Source organism: Cydia fagiglandana, chromosome 7 (assembly GCF_963556715.1).
Source record: "Cydia fagiglandana chromosome 7, ilCydFagi1.1, whole genome shotgun sequence".
Lineage (NCBI taxonomy): Eukaryota > Metazoa > Arthropoda > Insecta > Lepidoptera > Tortricidae > Cydia > Cydia fagiglandana.
In genome coordinates this window covers 19,359,671-19,374,085 of record NC_085938.1, presented here as the reverse complement: position 1 = coordinate 19,374,085, position 14,415 = coordinate 19,359,671, and the positions used below count along the sequence as shown (strand labels likewise).

The 14,415-nt window shown below is 35.4% G+C and overlaps 1 protein-coding gene across 1 annotated transcript in view; it reads left to right on the top strand.

Annotated features, from left to right (window-relative positions):
- LOC134666251 (zonadhesin-like) overlaps positions 1-14,415 on the top strand; it is a 97,042-nt gene that overhangs the window by 66,946 nt on the left and 15,681 nt on the right. Inside the window, exons 2-11 of the mRNA XM_063523404.1 lie at positions 8,186-8,254; positions 9,426-9,553; positions 10,030-10,212; positions 10,324-10,512; positions 10,644-10,835; positions 11,231-11,425; positions 11,965-12,168; positions 12,669-12,857; positions 13,166-13,348; positions 13,464-13,657. Of these exons, the coding sequence (XP_063379474.1) occupies positions 8,186-8,254; positions 9,426-9,553; positions 10,030-10,212; positions 10,324-10,512; positions 10,644-10,835; positions 11,231-11,425; positions 11,965-12,168; positions 12,669-12,857; positions 13,166-13,348; positions 13,464-13,657 (1,726 nt within the window). The remainder of the gene's footprint in view (positions 1-8,185; positions 8,255-9,425; positions 9,554-10,029; positions 10,213-10,323; positions 10,513-10,643; positions 10,836-11,230; positions 11,426-11,964; positions 12,169-12,668; positions 12,858-13,165; positions 13,349-13,463; positions 13,658-14,415) is intronic.

Here is a 14,415-nt window from a genome sequence, read left to right as displayed (position 1 = left end):
CCACCAAAGCAGAGAAATGCCAACACCGCCGTGACAATTTTGGCATATTCAATTCAAGTTTCCAGACTTCCACTATATACTTATGGCTCAGAACTACTCAGCGCATTATCAAAATTCCGCTCCAAAAATACGTGAGCGCCATAACGTAGGAACTTTAAATCATAACTCTTCTGCTCTGTGTGTTATGAAATTGAATAAAGATACGAAGACATTTAAATAGTTGAACCATTAAGGCCGGAGTAGACGTGCACTCAGTTCACATGCAAATGCGGTGGAATTTATGGACGTAATTTGTGCGCGTATAGTCTTATCGGGGTTCACAATTAAAACTTATTATGACAGGGGATACGGCTTCTATTTTTTCTTTATTTCTTTAAGAGAAGGCAAAAAGTCAAGAAATTAAAAACAAACAAAAGATATGGCGCCGCGTGGAATTTGCGACGGAAAATATGGCTGTCGTGCGAGTTTTTACATTTTACTCTCAAAGTATAGGTACTTCAGTTATTTTTTAGTGTTCCGTACAAAACTTTGTTTTGATATAGAGTGTAATTAGTAATGGGCCCAAGAGAATTATCAAAAACCGGGCAAGTGCGAGTCGGACTCGCGCACGAAGGGTTCCGTACCATAATGGAAAAAAGGCATTAATAAACAGTCACCCATCCAAGTACTGACCTCGCCCGACGTTGCTTAACTTCGGTCAAAAACCACGTTTGTTGTATGGGAGCCCCACTTAAATCTTTATTTTATTCTGTTTTTAGTATTTGTTGTTATAGCGGCAACAGAAATACATCATCTGTGAAAATTTCAACTGTCTAGCTATCACGGTTCGTGAGATACAGCCTGATCACAGACGGACGGACGGACGGACGGACAGCAAAGTCTTAGTAATAGGGTCCCGTTTTACCCTTTGGGCGTACCCAACCCTACGGAACGGCGTTACGGAACCCTAAAAATTGCCAAATTTTCATGAAAATTCTCTCTCTCTCTTTCGGTATTTTCTTACATGTCACTTGAAATCGACGCCAATTTAGTGACGTAAATAATAAATGAAACAATCATCAACAGCTCAACATTGAAAAATACTTAATCCCTTATCGGAGAGGCAACTTTCTAAGTTGGAAACTTGCTCGAGAATTTTCTTATAAAAGTTTTCAGAATTTTTGGGATTTTTGAGAATATTCTGTAAATTTCTAAGTATAATTTATACTATCTACGTAAAATCTGATGTAAAGCTAAAGGTGACAGTCCATTTCCAACGACGCTGCACTACTGTTCATTTTACTATGGAAATTGACAATGACAGCGACGCGTTCAGCACCGGTAGTGCAGCTGCGGTTAGAAATGGAATGTTACCATAAAGTTTAACGCAAAGTAGAAGTACATTATATTTGAACAATTTCAAATGTTGTCACATCGCTGGGACTGCAATATTAAGCTCAGCGTTGTTTTCAATACTCTTGTTCTGTACGTGCAATAAATGTCGAAGTTGAAGCCATTTTAGACACCGGGTGCACCAAACAATAAAGTTCAAATTCAATTTGTCTGATAATACACGAGTTTACGTTCAAGTATGTCTGATAGTAAGCCGACAATTGAAAGTTTTATTCTAAAACTTACACCCGTAGACAGTTATAGTATTTTTCAAATAGCTTAGTTACAGTAGAGAGGAGCCTAAAGCGGGGATATCAAAGTATACATACATTATTTAATGTTAACGTGAATTCTCGTTTTGTATGTTCCAGTCGGGTATTAATTTAATTCGATAATCCTTCTGTCGAATGGAACTAAATTTTTAAAAATAAACTAACTAAAACTTTCTGCTAGCACTATAGGTACATATATTTAAATATCTACGACATAAATATATTTATAAGGACCAGCTAAAATTGGCATCGGCCATGCTATAGAAAGTGTATAAAAAACTATCGAACTGCTTAATACTATTATAATATGATATAATCACATTTTAAACAATAAAACATACATAATGGAGCATAGCTCCTCTTCTATCTACCTACTTAATTAATTGTGCAAAGATAAATGTCAGCCCGACAGTCTACATTGTGCATTGTCTGAAACTTGTTAAATGTATTTACAATATATTTTATTTATTGAATGCTTACAAACTTATTACGTGGGCTTCTTTATGATTTATGAATTAATTGACTGCAATAACAAATTGTTATTGCAGTCAATTAATTGTTATTAACAATGCATTGTGTACACAAGTGCATATAATAAAGGTTATAAAAGAGCAAAGCACCCTCGATGCAGTTACTGCGACGCAATGTGGAGGGTAGTGTTTTTGACGGCCTGCGTAGCCACATTCCATGTGGCTCTCTCGAGCGACTATAACGGTATGTTTTCTTATTTTTTTAATAGTTTTTAGCTTTAATGTCTCTATAACCTAAATGTATTTACCACATTCAACCCTAATTCCTTACAATAAAGGTGTCACACAAGGTATCTAACTACTAGTACTATCAATTTTATTCTTCTTTCCCCTGCCCTTATCCCACGTCATGTGGGGTCGGCACAACATGTTTTTCTCTTCCATTCTCCTCTGTCTTTCGTGTCCTCAGCACTCACTCCTTTCTTTCTCATATCCTCTTTCACACAATCCATCCATCGTTTTTTGGGTCTACCATACGCTCTCCGTCCATCAACATTCATCCCTAACATTCTTTTGCCTATATGGCAAAATCAATTTTATTACCCTATCAAATAGGTAGTACGAAGTTGTTCACCTTACTGACTATGTATCAGTTTGCTACGGCGTGGAGAAAATAACTAACACTAGGTACAGTCACTTGCAATTATTTTTTAAAAGTTAAAGGCAGAATAAGGTGGTGTATTCTGCCATTCAGTACTATTCAATATTCTAGTTAGGGAGGCGAGGTAGCTAAATGGCGTAATTCAACGGCGCCGTCGAGACCTATCAAAATCGAAAGATAAAATAATTTCGAAAAGAAAAGCTCGTATGGCAAAAACCATTTTAGCGGTGGGTTTGGCGTGTACGGTTTTTCAAAAATGTTAAAAAAAACAGTTACTTGGGCATTCTCGAGCGCGTCAGATATTCATACTACGTATGCCCCGAGTGCCTCTGATAACAACGGTATACTAATCTGCCGGTTTGCGTGGTGGGGGTAGGCATATAAAGTAGTCAAAAATGCAAATAAAAAAAATTTACTCGGGCGCGTCAGATTTTCGGAAGGGGTGTTAAGTAGGCCCCAAGGAAGCTTCCTTTAAAAAAACTGACGATTTCGGCGTGACGATAAGTTACGATGAATTTTTGAAAATGCAAGAAAAAAAAGTTTTTTTGAAATACTCGAGCGCGTCAGATTTTCATAGGGGAGGTTTATCTCGGTATCCTGAAAGCATATTTTTTTAATCTGACAAAAATGTTGGTGGGTTCTCTTAATCTGACCGATTTTATGATGCTTCAAGTCAAAAAGTTTTAACTTTGGACAAAAATGTAAAGAGACCTTTTTTGTGTAAAATAAAATTACCTTTTTTGTTTATTTAAACTTTTTTTTTGTAAAATGTATCGTTCGCGACTTATATGCCGCAACGCGTTCTTAGGAAGGGGTCATTCCATGTGATTTCAACAAGTTTGAATTAAAAAGTGTGCCGCATGATTTATGATTTGCATAAAAAAAATTGAGGATATATTTCATGGTAGCAGAAGTGCTGAACCACCACCAGTTTATTTTTTTTATCTTTTAATTTCCAAGTTTTGCCCATTCGAAGTTAGCAGTGGGGTCAAATTCTTGCTTGTACAAAATCAGACCTAACTTTTTTTCTATAAAAGGTAACGAAATAATTATTACTTTTTTTGATTAGGTAAGAAATGTGGATATTATACTGTATGACAAAATTTATCTGAATTAACTACAAAAAAAATGGTGACCACCCGAAGTGTACACCTAATTGGTCAATTATTGCAATTTTAAAATGGTTCTTGTGCCAACCCTGGTGCATATCAAATATTACTTTTTTCTGAAATATAATTTACTTGCCGTGTTTATCTTGTAAAATAAATATAATTGTGTTAGATCAATTACTTATAATAGAAAAATGTAAGTGAAAATTGAGAAATTCGAAAAATGCTCGTGTTTGACTCTAAAAAAATCCATGTGGAAGAGAAAATAAAAATTTGATTGTAGTCAGAAAATATACCTGATAATTTCGTTAATTAGATTTAGAAAAAGAAGTTTTGTTATTTTGCCTATTTTTTGAAATATGATTTTTTTAACATGCTACTTTTTACAACTATCGATACAAAATGTTTTATGTTATAAATTAATAAAAATGGGACGGTAATTGGTCATACGGATATTATTTACGTTTTTTATGTTCAAATATTTTTTTTGACATGGCAATAATTTCATTTGTAAATTTAATGAGGGTAGAAATTCGACAATGCACTGTTACCTGACAAGGATTGTGAATCACTTGCGAATGTTTCTTAATTTAGCCGTGTAGTGAATAACCGACGCCTCCTGACTTGTTAACAAGCTTTATTTGCATGTTAAATGGCTAAATTACGAACATAAGTAAACGGCCCAATAATCCTTATCGAAGTTCTATAGGAAATCGTATTTATCTAGGAGATAATGAAGTGGTGCAAACTCTTTGTAGTAAGTGCTTGTGTTATTAATAGTTGACTGTTCAAATTCATGGGATCAAGTTCTTTTTCGTCTCAAAATCAGATGTCGAAGAAGCTGAGGTACATCTATCAGAGTGATTTAAAAATATAAGGACCATAAAAAATACACGTTCTTATCATAGCTTCGTTCCCATTTCTCAAAATGAATTAAAAGTGCGACGTTATTCAACTTCAGAAATTTTGAAGTAGCAAAGGTTTGCAAATGATTTTTTTTTTATAAATAGATAAAGTAAATTTCAATCGTCTGGATTTTATTTATATTTTGCCATCGAATTCATTCATATTTATAAGTTTAAGGTCATATGTATTTTAATCTGCATAAATACAACAAGAACGAAAATGTATGAGACGAGCAGTTTAAAAAATCATATTTCAAAAAATAGGCAAAATAACAAAACTTTTTTTTCTAAATCTAATTAACGAAGATATCAGCTTTATTTGCTGACTAAAATCAAATTTTTATTTTCTCTTCCACATGGATTTTTTTAGAGTCAAACACGAGCATTTTTCGAATTTCTCAATTTTCACTTATATTTTTCTATTAGAAGTAATTGATCTAACACAATTATATTAATTTTACAAGATGAACACGGCAAGTACTTTATATTTCAGAAAAAAGTAATATTTGATATGCACCAGGATTGGCACAAGAACCGATTTAAAATTGCAATAATTGACCAATTAGGTATACACTTTGGGTGGTCACCATTTTTTTTGTAGTTAATTCAGATAAATTTTGTCATACAGTATAATACCCACATTTCTTACCTAATCAAAAAAAGTAATAATTATTTCGTTACCTTTTATAGAAAAAAAGTTAGGTCTGATTTTGTACAAGCAGGAATTTAACCCCACTGTTAACTTCGAATGGGCAAAACTTGGAAATTAAAAGATTAAAAAAAAAACTGGTGGTGGTTCAGCACTTCTGCCACCATGAAGTATATCCTCAATTTTTTTTATTCAAATCAAAAATCACACGGCACACTCGATTTGTTGAAATCACCTGGAATGACCCGAAGACGAAATGGCTCCTCCACACTTCCGGTCATGCGGAAACCGGCAGATTTTGTATTTTTAGTAAGTTTTAGATTATATTCTTCAAAATAAAAAATAAAAAAATCGCGCTCGAGAATGCCGGATTAACGTTTTTTTTTTACAAGTTCGCGACCCTATAACTCGGCGGCGTCAAGGACTTATCGTCAGATTAGTTAAATTTAGTCTTTAAACACTAAAATCAACCCCCAATATCTTAATCTGACGCGCTCGAGTATTTCAGACTATCCATTTTTTTTTACTAATCTGATCGTCTATCCTAGGCGCGCGTCACTACATATAGAGCTAAATACTTTACAAGGTTGTTCTATTAGGTCTAAGGTATCTCTCATATCTTAAACTGCCACGCTCGAGTATTGCCGAAAATTCCCCTATTCGCCTCCCTAACCATTCGTTCAATATAATTGTGCAATATCAGTTAGTCATACCAATTTGTCAGACAGTAAGAACCAGGAAAACTATACCCATCCTTTTCTTTTGGGTGCTAGTACTAGTGTGAGACAAAGCTAGTATGATTCTCTCTGTCTATATTTGAAATGAGAAAGTCCTTTGACAAACTATATAAGCTTTATGAACACGGATGAGATCCTTAAAAAAATATAAAAATAATCTTTGATTTTATTAAGCAGTATTCGCACGATCATACACGTGCACAACGGTCTTGTAAGAACGAGACAAGTAAGGTCGTTTATCTTACTATCTCACTCTATCGTATAGATTGAAATGATAGCTGATCGGGTCGTGTAGACGCGGCTCGCGGCAATAATAATTGGCTGTTTGAGTTTTTTATTATTAAAAAGTAAAAAACACTACAGTAATAAGTTATTACTGTAGTGTTTTTTACTTCCCGTCCGCTAGAACAGAACAGCGATAGTTTCATTTTTTTAAATTAGAGTTTGACAATAACGAAGAACTTTCCGTACTATTTTTGCTACAAATAAGGTGAACATTTCCGAGCATATTGGAGAAATAGTTATTTGTTTTACAAGGGGGCAAAGTTGTAGTTTAACCGCTCGTGCTAATATTGATACCCGAGCAAGCGAAAGATTCCAAAATTGAACCACGAGCGTAGCGAGTGGTTCGAAAAATGGAATCTTGAGCGTTGCGAGGGTTTTAAAGCACGAGGGTTAAACAAAATTGGCCCCCGAGTGAAACACAAAATTTTTCACCACACCAACCCGAGGCAAATATTAAATGTAAAATATCAAACAAAATCAAACCAAATCAAATCCAAATGAATGTTATTAAATATTTATCATCCATAATCATCATTTAAAAGTCAATTCTACCAGCCAACATAAGAAAACAACTCAAAATTTGCATTTGATTACTTTGCCTCCCATGTGAATAAAATGCAACTTTTCTATCAGTTCTTGAAGTGCAAAGTAAGCCTTTCCGAGCTGGTGTGGTGAAAAATATATTACGGCATAGGTACTACGAGTATTACAATTCGAGGACCATGATAAATGCGGCGTTTTCTTCAAGTTCTTGTATTTAAGCAAGATTTAAGCACTTCAAGTACCTACCTATGTCGATAGTTCGGATGTTTTTATTAAATTATTATACCTATTATAACCATTATTTTGATATATATACATTATATAAAAAACGCAAAACAACGGAATATATTTTTATACAAGGAATTAAAAGGTGAATCTTATTTTTAATAATACAAAGTGGATAATATTGCCACTCGTAAAATAGTGAACCATATTTATCTGTAAATATTTGCTTAACTGCTCACTGCCCGTCCAAAATGAAAAACTGGGGCATATTCATACCTATTTCAACAAAATAAATACCAAAGTGATATCGAGGTTCAATTCCCGCAGTTCTTTTTTATTTCGATTTAAAATTGGTTCCTATAACATGTCAGTTCTGTTACACATCTAAGGGTGATTTCCGTGTGATTATCTTCTCTGTCGTATTGCTCTTGACAGAGCGGTCATGGTCACGTTGAGGCGTCTGCATCGGTAGTAGAGGCGGACACAGCACTTCGCACGATTTCCCGCCATCTCTCCCTGTTGGCAGACTGTCTGGCACAGTCAGATACGCGGTTTTCCACTGCGGATTTTATTTGGTCAGTCCAGCGCATAGGTGATCTGCCGCGCGATCTGGTTCCCTCCACTCTTCCTTGTACGACTAGTCGCTCTATGGAGTCGTTATCTCGCCTAGAGACTGTGATTATAGTAATTACTTAATATAATTATAGTACCTAAGTATCTTTCATTGAGGATAAAATAAATACTAACCCCTATATTCATGAACATGCTAAGTACAAGCCTCAATTATTTAATTTATATTTTATCCCCTGTTTACCAATAAATCAATATCTGTTAATCAAACGAGTAGGTATTGGCTAATTAGGCTTAGTCAAGGAAATTGATTTCTGAGCCACTTCGTTTCTTAGACCTTGGCTGTATCTATATCTATAAAATATTTAAATTGGTTTTGTACTATCAGAGGCAACTACATCGGTACCAATAACAAAGCCAGGACCGACGACGGAACGAAGCTGCGGTTGCGGTGGAGGTAAGGACTATCGCCTATTAATTTAATACCCATTTTTGTTGCTCGAATTTGTAAATACCTACAGTAAAAAAACTTAAAAATTACCTAGTATTCAGTTTTAAGTTTTTAGTGAGTATTTTTTTGTAACTCAAGTGGCGCTGTGTGAAGAAGATTTTAACAATTTCTATTCAATCAAAAAATATTTTATAATTGCCTAACATAAGTGTTTAGTAAGCTAAAAGTATAGTCGGAATTGCATTGAAATCTAAATAATTAGAAATAATTGGCACATATATTTTAGACGATATTAATAATACTTATTATTAAAACACTAACCCAATATCAAGTAATGAAATGAATAATAATATGAAATACGTGATCGCAAACGCATGTTTATTACATTTAATTAAAAGAGTGACTTTAGTAGTCTTATCTACATAACAAGAGAAATATACGAGTGTCGCAGAAGGTAGGTAAACAGATCTGTTGTTTATAGCATACTTAGTTGTTTATTAAAAGAATTATCCACGCTACTGAGAAAGTCTTTTTACAAAGTGTTATGAAAAGTTTAGTAATAAAATAAAAACAAATAAATTTGTAAAAATTTAAAATAAAAAATACAATAAAATATCAGCATTGACAGTTGTCAATGCAGCTGCGCGAAGCTGCATTTGTGCAAGTATACAGTTGTATATTAGGTAAAGATGCGCCATACTGTCAGACATAAGGCATACCGACGTTGTCAGCGTAGACTCCAATATGGAAACTTTTCGCACTTTTAACTTCGCTTTGAACCTTGATATGTCAAAAACACTATTCTCAGTCCTCAGATTCTGTTCATTTTATTTGCTACAACATATTAAAGCGTCTCTCACCACTGCGAAATATGATTATGGCAAAGAATGTGGGTGCCATGACACATCCATGATTTACTGCGCTTGTAATTTGGATCTCCTCAGACAGTTTGTTTTCATGTTCTGTGCTTTCATACCAACGTATGAAGTTTTAACAAACTTCTTTGGATATCCAGATTTTTGTAAACAAGCCATAAGGCTTCGAGTGGGACTCTGTCTACCTACTACGAGTACTTATAGACAGTGTATAAAAAAAAACAATAAATATTTTTTTTTGCAGGACACCCAATATGTGACGAAAACGAGGAATATGACGACTGCGAGGTCACCTTTTGCAGGGCGCTCAAGTGCTCCGAGCTCGGTTTCCCGCTGAATTGCGACAATAAATGTGAGCCAGGCTGCAAGTGCAAGGATGGCTATGTTTGGAACGACAAGGGTGTTTGTATCCCTGTAAAGACCTGTCCATGTATGTAGCAAATTAATATGAATTATATTTTGACTAGGTACTACTTTAAGGTTTCATAGATAACATAAGAAAAGACAAAAATGTGTTGCTATATGGTGGTTAAAAAAAAAAGTGCGCATCATTAATCATTATATGTAAGGTTTACTCGGGTAATTCCGAATGTCGAAAACTGTCGGATAATTCCGAAAAGAGACTTTTATTATGATGGAATTTAGGGTGATTTTCATCTTATTTTCGGAATTATCCGACATTCGGTATTACCCGAATACACCTTACGTATAAATGACCCTGTTTATGAAGCTTTTACTTAATCAAGAATATCCTATTCAGTACCGCCTTATTAAATATACTCTCCTTCTTTATTTGTGAGTTTTCTGTTTTTGTGTGTGTATTACCAATTTTATTCTGTCGTTTAAATTTAAATTTACTAGCATTTAATTGTATATAAGTAAATAAATACCTGTTTGTAATTTTAGCATGTGGTGGAGACAAAAACGCCGAGTCTGGATGTGGCACTAACTGTAACAAAACGTGCGCTTCTCTAGGACAAAAACCTCCTATCGGTTGTCCAAAGATTTGTTATCCCAACAGTTGCGATTGCAGGGATGGATTTTATTATGATCCTAAGCAGAAAAAATGCGTAAAGAAAGAGGACTGCAGTGAGTATCTGACTCTTTTAACTGTTAAACGATTTTTATTATGTGTTGCGGAGATTTTCTTCAGGCAATTAAAGCTATGATAGAAGTAATGATATTAATTAAATGTTTTAGCGCCAACCTGCAAAAAGAACGAAATATATTCCTCTTGCATAAAGGGAGGGTGTGGACCTAAAAACTGCAGTCAGATAAACCAGCCAAAAATCTGTGTAGATCCATTAATTTGTAAAAAGGGATGCATTTGTAAGGAACGTTACTTGAGAGCCGGCAATGGAACTTGTATACCAAAGGACCAGTGCCTACATAAGTGAACCTACCTCCTCTTATCGTCGACATCTCTTATCCAGGGTCATTTAGTTAACTACCTAAGGCCCATGCAAAAGAAAAATCTTCTTGTGAGAGAATAAATATGTATTGATTGTAATTTTTTACAGAAAAGTGTCCTGGACAGAACGAGTACTACGAGAAATGCATTAATAATTGCGGAAGCCAGAACTGCTCCGACAGAGGCAAGATCTACCACTGCCCCAACATAGTGCCGGGAAAGTGTGACTCACGCGGGTGTCGTTGCAAGCCTGGTTACCTAAGGGATGCTAAAGGAGTTTGCGTTTTAGAAAAAGACTGCCGTATGTATACTTTTTGCTATGACATTCCGTGTAATTTAACCTGATCTCAACATGGAAATTGCTTCAATGGATTGAATGGTCATAATGGCAGTTTCTTTGTAAAATTCAGTCAGTATATTCATGGCGACTATATCTCAAGGCTATTTATTTCGCTTACTTGTAAAACTTAATTATAATGAGCTTTGTCGTCTTTTAATATTACAAGTAACTACTTATTGGCAACAGCATGTTTGTACCTACAAGACGTATTATTACTCAAAGAAATTTATAACTAGCTTATTTAGATTTCACTCCGATTTGTTTGTTCAAGTGTCCATTAAGTTGAAATCTGATTTCTGGTGTTCCTCTTTCATCTATAGCGCTTGTTTCTTTGACCTTTGTATGTTTGTATTTAGCCACGCCTGACTGCCCCTATGGGGAAGTTTGGAATCCGTGCCCCACCGTCCCGTGCGAAGGGGACAACTGTGCCAAAACCAAAGACTCGCCGCAAAGTTGTCCGACCGGAATAGTGTGCAGTCCGGCAAGATGCGTGTGCGGCTACAACAGGAAAAGAGCTAAGAATGGCACTTGTGTCCTAATAACTGACTGTCGTAAGTATTATCAAGAAAAACTAAATAATTAATATTTTTGAAATGAAAGCTTTTATTCATCTTAAGGTGACAGTCCATTTCCAACGACAGCTGCAATACTGTTCATTTTACTATGGAAATGGACAATGACAGCGACGCGTTCAGTACAGTCGTGCAGCTGCGGTCAGAAATGGAATGTTACCATTACAAGTGTTTCAGTTTATTCTAACAAGCAAAATTGTCATCAAGGTTTGAAGCAGTTTTCTAATAACAATCTGTGCCAAAATTTAGCGCACCTTCATAATAATAGTAATTGTCAATGCAATTTTATGGTGCCTATTTTTTATTAAGGTGGATTGTGGATGGTACAGTAGCGTTGGAATAGCGGAAAATGGGATATATCTCCGCCAAATTCATGATCCCTTCCTTTAACTTAAAGTTCAACAATTTAAAAGTAAATAGCTACTAAGCTAAAATATTTAATTGTATTGTTGAAGAGTGGCGGTTACTCCACCGACAAGAGCATAGCTCTTAAATACTGATGATGATGATTGTTACAGCACCGTTTAAATGCGGTAAAAACGAAACGTACGTAGCTTGCTCATCAAACTGCCCAGGGGAGAATTGTAGTGACTACATCAACCAAACGAAATGTCCAAAATACAGGATCGGCATTGTAGTAAATTGCAAACCAGCGTGCAAATGTAAGAAGGGCTACTACAGGGACAAGAAAGGAAACTGCATTCTGGCTTGTGATTGTACTAGTAAGTATAACAATATGTCAGTCTATCTCTTTTCGTCTACTGAATTTTAGTGTCACCGGTCTTTCCATTTTATCACGTTTCAGTTCTAGTGTTTTTCTGTATGTCTATGTCTTTGTGTGTGCCTATGGAGGAGAGTGTTGTGCTAAGCCCTAAGCTTGAATGCACCTGCAATGATATCACTCATTATCATTAATTCCGGTAACGCGGTGCGTGATGATGTGTCCGCGATATACATTCACTTCCCTGGGGTATACTGTACCGTTACATCGTATACACTGTACGCGAAGCATCATTCTGCTGTATACGCGCCGGAACAGAAGACAACGGTTTCTTCAAAATCAACTCACAGTTTGTGGTCAGTTTGGTTAGTGACGTCACTTCTATCAAATACAACCGGTGGAACCGTTCACAAGCTTATACCATCACCAACATTTACTTTTCAAACTGCGCGTAGCAGCGTTGCGCGTCTGTTAGTGAATGCTGATCGCATGTTTTTTCAGAACCCCCGCCAAAATGCGGCAAGAACGAGGTATACGACGACTGCTCTTCCACGAGTTGTAAGCCGACACTTTGCTCCCAGCTCGGTTACCCGTTGAAATGTGATAAGGAATGCAAGCCGGGATGCAAGTGCAAGGATGGCTATGTTCACAACGACAAGGGTGTTTGTATCCCTATAAAGAACTGTCCATGTAAGTAGCAAAATAAAATGAATTATATTTTAACTAGTTACCACTTCAAGGTTTCATAGATAACATAAGAGGAGACAGAAAAGTGTTGCTATTTGGTGCGTAAAAAATGTTACGAGAAAGTACTCATTATCATATGTATGTATAGTTAAATGATACTGGTTTTGAAGCTTTTACTCTATCAAGAATATCCAGTTCAGTATCGCCTTACTAATATACACTTCTTTTTTATTTGTCTTACGAACATGATTTTTATTACACTTACCTTTCACTGTATCTATCTAAATAAATGCCGATATTTATAATTTTAGCATGTGGTGGAGACAAAAACGCCGTGTCGGGATGTGGCACTAACTGTGGCAAAACATGTGCTTCGCTTGGTCAAAAACCTCCTATAGTTTGTCCAAAGATTTGTAAACTCAACAGTTGCGATTGCAGGGATGGATTCTATTATGATCCTAACCAGAAGAAATGCGTTAAGAAAGAGGACTGCAGTAAGTGTTACAGACTTCTTTTAGCTGTTTAACTATTTGTACGATGTGGTACGGTGATTTTCTTCAGGCAATGAAAACTACAATGGAAGTAATGATATTTATTAAACACTTTTAGCGCCAACCTGCAAAGTGAACGAAATATATTCGACTTGCATAAATGGCGGATGTGGCCATAAAAACTGCAGTCAAATTAACAAGCCAATAGCCTGCGTACATCCAAAAATATGTAAAAAGGGATGCATTTGTAAGGAGGGTTACTTGAGAGCCGACAATGGGACTTGTATACCAAAGGACCAGTGCCCAAGTAAGTGAACCTTCCTCCTCTTAACGTCGATATCCCTTATGTGAGTTTTTGAGTGCATGACATATTCTCGCACAATGTTTCAACATATATTTCGGTTTCTATTACAGGGACATTTCTATTTTACAGTTGAAAATATGATTATGGTTAATAATGATAAAAATATCTTTATTTGATATTTTCAAATTCGCTTTGGATGAAGGAAAACTATCGAAATGCTTGAATTAGGCTACAGTTCGCTTTTTCAGCATTAGAAATAACGGGTTGGCTTAAAGTAATGAGAATTTTTGTTTTCGGACATAAAAACAAAAAGACAATGGCCATGGATTTCTGGATGTTATATTGAAGAACTATGCAATATCCAACATTAGAACCAAATTCAATAATGAAGTAATTGGCCTCCCTTGTGTTAGTTTACTTAACATGCTTCTGACCGTTTGCTTTTCACTTTGGACAAACTACCAAGTACTCTCTGACTGATCGTTTTGTAATTACACGGTAAAATTTATTTTATTCTATAATATTTTGCCTACTATCGCAATATACATATCAGAGTATATAATATTTGCCAAAATTCTTCGATTGATTTAAGTCTTGGGGATATTCTAGGGTTGGAAACGTTAAGTCGTTTTTCCGCGAGAGCCTAAAACCAGTTAAAAACGTCATTGCATACATTTTACCAAAATATGATACATAAACAATTTTCTCAAAATATCAATCAATTGCAGATTTCATGAAAATTTTTAGTCAGTTAGCAATTGTGAAT